This window comes from Carcharhinus amblyrhynchos, chromosome 4 (assembly GCF_965287045.1).
Source record: "Carcharhinus amblyrhynchos chromosome 4, sCarAmb.v2.hapA, whole genome shotgun sequence".
NCBI classification, from domain to species: domain Eukaryota; kingdom Metazoa; phylum Chordata; class Chondrichthyes; order Carcharhiniformes; family Carcharhinidae; genus Carcharhinus; species Carcharhinus amblyrhynchos.
In genome coordinates, this window is record NC_137327.1 from 681735 (window position 1) to 688714 (window position 6980).

At 52.6% G+C, this 6980-nt stretch overlaps 1 protein-coding gene across 1 annotated transcript; it reads left to right on the forward strand.

Moving 5' to 3' along the window:
* The first annotated feature begins 21 nt into the window (after positions 1-21).
* Positions 22-5315, forward strand: chtf8 (CTF8, chromosome transmission fidelity factor 8 homolog (S. cerevisiae)). The gene is made up of 3 exons (XM_080188048.1): positions 22-86; positions 2538-2655; positions 2783-5315. Exons 1-3 carry the CDS (start codon positions 49-51, stop codon positions 3038-3040), a joined length of 414 nt encoding a protein of 137 aa, XP_080044174.1. The 5' UTR covers positions 22-48; the 3' UTR covers positions 3041-5315.
* Positions 5316-6980: the final 1665 nt, after the last annotated feature.

Consider the following 6980-nt stretch of genomic DNA (forward strand, 5'->3'; position numbering starts at 1 on the left):
CAGCAGCGGAAATGACGGCGGAGGCCGGCCGATGGCGGGAGATCGAAGATGGTGCAGATCCCAGTTCAAATCCCGGCGCGGTGGAGGTGAGGAGAGGGAGAGGGAGAGAGGGAGGAGAGGGAGACGGAGATGGGGGGAGGGAGGGAGAGAGCCCCCGCCCCCCCCGCGTGCCCCCACCCGCGTGCCCCCACCGAGCTTCAGTGATTTAAATACCCGTCAGGTACTTCCTCAATATTGTGCGAGTATCATAATGTCTCTGGGAGAGGAGTGAGAGTGTCGGGGGGGAGGGGTGATGGGGGGGTCATGGGGGAGGATGGTGATGGGGGTGGGGGTGGTAATGGGGGGGTGGTAATGGGGGGGTGATGGGGTGGGGTGGGGGCGGTGGGGGGGGTTAATGGGGGTGGGGTGGGGGCGGTGGGGGTGGGGGGGAGTGGGAGTGGGGGGGGTGAGGGGGGGGGAGTGGGAGTGGGAGTGGGGGGGGTGAGGGGGGGAGTGGGAGTGGGGGGGGTGAGGGGGGGGAGTGGGAGTGGGGGGGGTGAGGGGGGGGAGTGGGAGTGGGGGGGGTGAGGGGGGGAGTGGGAGTGGGGGTGGGGGGGGGGGGGGATGGGGGAGAGTGGGAGTGGGGGGGGGAGAGTGGGAGTGGGGGGGGGGAGAGTGGGAGTGGGGGGGGGGGAGTGGGAGTGGGGGGGGGAGAGTGGGAGTGGGGGGGTGAGGGGGGGGGAGTGGGAGTGGGGGGAGGGGGGATGGGAGTGGGAGTGGGGGGAGGGGGGGATGGGGGAGAGTGGGGAGTGGGGGGGTGAGGGGGGGGAGTGGGAGTGGGGGGGGAGTGGGAGTGGGGGGGTGAGGGGAGTGGGAGTGGGGGGTGAGGGGGGGGAGTGGGAGTGGGGGGGTGAGGGGGGGGAGTGGGAGTGGGGGGGGTGAGGGGGGGGAGTGGGAGGGGGGGTGAGGGGGGGAGTGGGAGTGGGGGGGGGTGAGGGGGGGGTGGAGTGGGGGGGTGAGGGGGGGAGTGGGAGTGGGGGGGGTGAGGGGGGGAGTGGGAGTGGGGGGTGAGGGGGGGAGTGGGAGTGGGGGGGGTGAGGGGGGGAGTGGGAGTGGGGGGGGTGAGGGGGGGGAGTGGAGTGGGGGGGGTGAGGGGGGGGAGTGGGAGTGGGGGGATGGGGGGGAGTGGGAGTGGGGGGGGGGATGGGGAGAGTGGGAGTGGGGGGGTGAGGGGGGGGGAGTGGGAGTGGGGGGGAGGGGGGGATGGGGGAGAGTGGGAGTGGGGGGTGAGGGGGGGGGGAGTGGGAGTGGGGGGGGTGAGGGGGGGAGTGGGAGTGGGGGGGGTGAGGGGGGGGGAGTGGGAGTGGGGGGGTGAGGGGGGGGAGTGGGAGTGGGGGGGAGGGGGGATGGGGGAGAGTGGGAGTGGGGGGGGTGAGGGGGAGGGAGTGGGAGTGGGGGGGAGGGGGGGATGGGGGAGAGTGGGAGTGGGGGGGTGGTGGGGGAGAGTGGGAGTGGGGGGGTGGTGGGGGGGTGGTGGGGGGGTGGGTGAGGGGGTGGTGATGGGGGGTTGGGTGAGGGGGTGGTGGGGTGGGTGAGGGGGTGGTGATGGGGGGTTGGGTGAGGGGGTGGTGGTGGGGAGGGGGTGAGGGGGTGGTGGTGGGGTGGTGGTGGTGGGGAGGGGGTGAGGGGGTGGTGGTGGGGGGTGGTGGTGGGGAGGGGGTGGTGGTGGGGTGGTGGTGGTGGGGTGGTGGTGGTGGGGAGGGGGTGAGGGGGTGGTGGTGAGGGGGTGGTGGTGGGGAGGGGGTGAGGGGTGGTGGTGGGGAGGGGGTGAGGGGTGGTGGTGGGGTGGTGGTGGTGAGGGGGTGGTGGTGGGGAGGGGGTGAGGGGGTGGTGGTGGGGAGGGGGTGAGGGGGTGGTGGTGGGTGGTGGGGGGGGTGAGGGGGGGGGTAGTGAGGGGGTGGTGGTGGTGGGGGGGGTGAGGGGGTGGTGGTGGGGGGGTGGTGGTGGGGGGTGGGGTGGGGGGGTGGGTGGGGGGGTGAGGAGGGGTGGGGGGGGAGGAGGGGGTGGGTGAGGAGGGGGTGGGGGGGGTGGGGGGGGGAGGGGGTGGGGTGAGGGGTGGGGGGGGGTGGGGGGGGAGGAGGGGGTGGGTGAGGAGGGGGTGGGGGTGAGGGGGGGGGTGGGTGGGGGGTGAGGAGGGGGTGGGGGTGAGGGGGGGTGAGGGAGGGGGTGGGTGGGGGAGGGGGTGGGTGGGTGAGGGAGGGGGTGGGGTGGGGTGGGGTGGGGGGGTGAGGAGGGGGTGGGTGGGTGGGGGGGGTGAGGAGGGGGTGGGTGGGGGTGAGGAGGGGGTGGGTGGGGGGTGGTGGGGGTGGTGGTGGTGAGGTGGGGGTGGGGGGGTGAGGAGGGGGTGGGGGGGGCTGGGGCTGGGGACTGGAGGTTGGGGGAGGGCTGGGGACTGGAGGCTGGGGGGTGTTGGGGATGGGGGCTTCAGTGGAGTTTCCTGAATTCTCTTTCTGTTTATTTTCCAGTTGCAGCATTTGAAATGATTTGTTTATTTTCAGCTCCGGCGGTGGTTCACGTCCCGAGTGGATGCTGTTGGAGCTTCAGGGGGAAATTGAGGCCCGGGGCCACAGCGGCCTCCCTGGAAACCTCATGGGAGACCTTCACTTCAGCAGCGAGGTAACACCCCCCCGCCCCAAGCACAAAATGACCTGTGTTCGATGTTGCTTAGTAAGATTGTTTTGCTTTGCTATTTTCTCGATTGAGTGATCCCTGGTGTAAATAATTCCGTCTTTCTCCATCCCAGGGAATCCCAATACTGATAATCGGTCACCATATCTTGTATGGTAAAGTCAGCCACCTGGAAAGGCCGTTTGTAGTGCTGGTAAAAAAGACATCCACAAGAGCAGGAGCCGAGAGTCCAATGGAAATTGAGAGAACTGAGCGAGGAGTGAGTGAAGAAGGTGCTGCGTGTCACTACCTAGTCACTGCGATCATCAAGAAAAAAATCATCTTTAAAACCCGACCAAAGCCCATTATCACTAACGTCCCTAAAAAGCTCTAATGGGAGTGTGCGCACTTATAGACTCCATATCATCAGGTGACTAAATACTGAATGTTAAATGCTGCCGTTTGTGATATTCGCAGAATGCCTGTAGCATTTTCTTCAGGGACTTTGCCTCAGATAATAGATCCTTAAAAGATGAACCTGTGTTTAAAACATGTTTAATTACAAACTTGTTAGTTTTGAATATTTCCTTTTATTAAGTCTCACTAACAATATCTTAACAGGAACTATGAAACAAGGACTTTTGGTTCAATTAGAGACCTACTAGAAAGGCAAATAATTTTAGGGGTATTTCACATATGCAGCAATAAAATAATTACCTGTGTTGGCTCAGACACAATAGGATTTGCTGGCTCTAGAAAGGGATCTGGACAGGATCTGACACACCACCTGAAATCCTCGTCATCATTAGTGCCAATCTTCAGACAATCGGACTCCCTTTGATATCCTGAAATAACCGAGTGTACAAGATACAGCTAAAGCTATGGGCCCTGAAAATATCTGGCAGTAGTGCTGAAGCTCCAGAAATCAGTGCTTCCCTAGCAAGCTGTTCCAATACAGCTACAACAGTGACATCTGTATGATAAAGTGGAATATATAGCAGGATCTGGATAATATTCAGGCTTGAGCTGATAACCACCAAGCAATGTTTGTGACATAGTGTCAAACAAGTTACAATGATTATATCCTGGAGATGTGATGATATAATGGTAATGTCACTGGACTAGTAATCCAGTTGTACGGGGTAATGCTTGGTTAGTGAAGACATGTGTAGGTCCCTTACAGTCTAAAATGGGTGAATTTATACTAGAGAACAAGGAAACGATAGAGCAATTAAACACCCACTCTAGTTCTGTCTTCATGAAGGAAGACACCCCTAACTTCCCAAAAATGCTCAGGAACAAGGAGAAATGGAAGGAAATAATATGAGTAAATGAATAGTACTGGAGAAATTAATGAATCTGATAAATCCCCAGGGCTTGATATTCTACATCCTAGGGTATTAAAGGAAGTGGCAATGGAAATAGTGGATGTGTTGGTTGTCATCTTCTAAAATACTGTAGATTCTGGAACAGAACAACTGGCAGATTGGAGGGTGGCAAATGTAATGCCATCATTTAAAAAAGGAGGGAGAGAGAGAAAACAGGGAATTACAGACCGGTTAGTTTAATGGGAAGGGAGGAAGGGAAAATGCTAGAGTTTATAGGACACTTCAGAAATACCAATGAAATTAGGTAAAGTTAGCATGGATTTATGAAAGGGAAATCATGTTTGACAAACCTATTGGAAGGTTTTCGAAGAAGTAACTAAAAGGGGTCAACCAGTAGATGTGTATTTTAATTTTCAGAAAGCTTTTGATAAAGCCCCACATAGGATGTTAGTATGCAAAATTAAAGTGCATGGGATTGGGGGTAATATATTGGCATGGATTGAGAATTTGTTAGCAGACAGAAAATAGAAAACAGGAATAAATTGATCTTCTACATAGTGAAAGGTCATGACTAGTGGCGTCCCATGGGATCAGTGCTTGGGTCCCAGTTATTCACAACATATGTCAATGATTTGGATGGGGGAACCAAATGTGACAATAACACAAAACCTGTTGGGAATGTGAGTGGTGGGGAGGATGTTTAGAGGCTTCAAGATGATTTAGACAAGTGAGTGGGCAAATAGGTGGCAACTGCAGTATAATCTGAAAAATGTGATATGATCCACTTCAACAGAACAGCTGCATTCTGAAACAAAAACAGAAATGCTGGGGAATCAGGTGTGATGGCATCTGTAAAGAGAAAGCAGTGGATGTTTCAATTCAGTTTGATTTTTCATCAGAACTAAAGATAGGGACATATGTTGGATATTAACTGCAACTGAAATAGCTTAAAATTTAAATATATTAACTGAAATCAGAGATTCATGTGATAACAGAACATCTGTGATTATGGGTGACTTTATTCTACATATAGATTGGGAGGGTCAAATTAGTCACAGTACAATAGAGGAGGAATTTCTGGAGTGTATATGGGATGGTTTTCTGGAGCAATACATTGAGGAACCAATCCTGTACTGGATGTTGTGCAATGAGAAAGGATTAGTTGGCAATCTAGTTGTGAGAGAACATAAGAACATAAGAACATAAGAAATAGGAGCAGGAGTAGGCCATCTAGCCCTTCGAGCCTGCCCCGCCATTCAATAAGATCATGGCTGATCTGTCGTGGCTCAGTTCCACTTTCCCGCCCTCTCCCCATAACCCTTAATCCCTTCTCTTATCAAAAACCCATCAACCCGCTTCTTAAAAATATTTAGCGAGGCAGCCTCCACCACTTCAACGGGCAGAGAATTCCAGAGATTCACCACCCTTTGAGTGAAGAAGTTCCTCCTCAACTCCGTTCTAAACCGCCTCCCCTTTATCTTGAGGCTGTGCCCCCTAGTCCTACTGTCTCTTTTGAGCGGGAAGAGTCTCTCCACCTCTATCCTATCCATCCCATTCATCATCTTATACGTCTCAATGAGATCTCCCCTCATTCTTCTAAACTCTAACGAGTACAAGCCTAGTTTATTCAGCCTCTCCTCATAGCTCAATCCCCTCAACTCCGGTATCAGCCTAGTAAACCTCCTCTGCACTCCCTCCAGGGCCAAAATATCCTTGCGCAGGTGCGGCGCCCAAAACTGCACACAGTACTCCAGCTGCGGCCTCACCAATGCCCTATACCTTTGGGGATAAGTGACCATAATATGGTAGAATTCTTTATCAAGGTGGATAGTGATGTAGTTGATTCTGAGACCAGAATCTCAAAGGTAACTACGATGGGATGAGGCATGAATTGGCCATGATGGACTGGGAAACATTACTGAAAGGAAAAGCAGCAGACAGGCATTCAAGCAAAAGTTGTTTATTCCTGTTTGGCGCAAGAGTGTAAGGGAATTGTGGCCAAACCATGGCTTACAAAGGAAATTAGAGACAGTATCAGATTCAAAGAAGAAGCATACAGATTGGAAGAAAAAGTATTAGGCTTGAGGATTGGGAGCAGTTTAAAATCCAGCAAAGGAGGGCCAAGAGATTGATTAAGAAGGGAAAATAAGAGTATGAAAGCAAGCTAACGGGGAACGTTAAAAACTGACTACAAGGTTCTATAGGTATATAAAGAGAAAAACATTGACAATAATGAATGTAGGCCCCTTACAATCAGAAACAGGAGAATTCATAACAGGGAATAAAGAAATGGCTGAGGAATTAAATTCAACTTTGCTTCTGTCTTCATAAAGGAAGACTGATCTTTAAATTTCATCATACATTTTGGAAATCTGCTCATTGACCCATGAGTGAGAAACAAGTGGGATGTGTGTCCCGTTCCCATACAAAAATGTTGGATAAGCCAGCAGTGAAAGACTCCAGTCAGTTTTGTTGTTTGTGTCTGGCCTGCTGATATTTTTTTTTCACAGCATTTTTGTTCTGTATCAATTGACACTTGTTAACAATGACTCTAACACATGGACTGGACACACCAGCAGGTATGTTCAGGTATTAAATCTTTATTTTGTTAAAAGTTCATATAAAACATCAGAATTTAAAACCCCCAAAATGATTGTAAAAAATAGAGGTTGTGTGTACAGTCCTGGACAGGAGTTACTAATGTGTACTAATTTCCTAATGTGTACCTTACAAAGACTATCATGCACTTTCACCTCAAATATTATACAAGGTTTGAGTTAAAATCTATTCACCGGCAGTAAGTGAAGCTCAGGTACTTTATTAAATACAGAGTCTGACAAATACATTCATACAAAAATAAAATAAGTTAAATTTTTGAAAAACAGCAGTGTTGTAAACAAGAGGTTGCTCGTTCAGTGATTGAATTCCCTTGAAATGAGAGTTTCTCATTTCCACATTGTGGTCTGAGAGAACATCAGCAGAACCAGACTGAAGTTCTGTATAAAT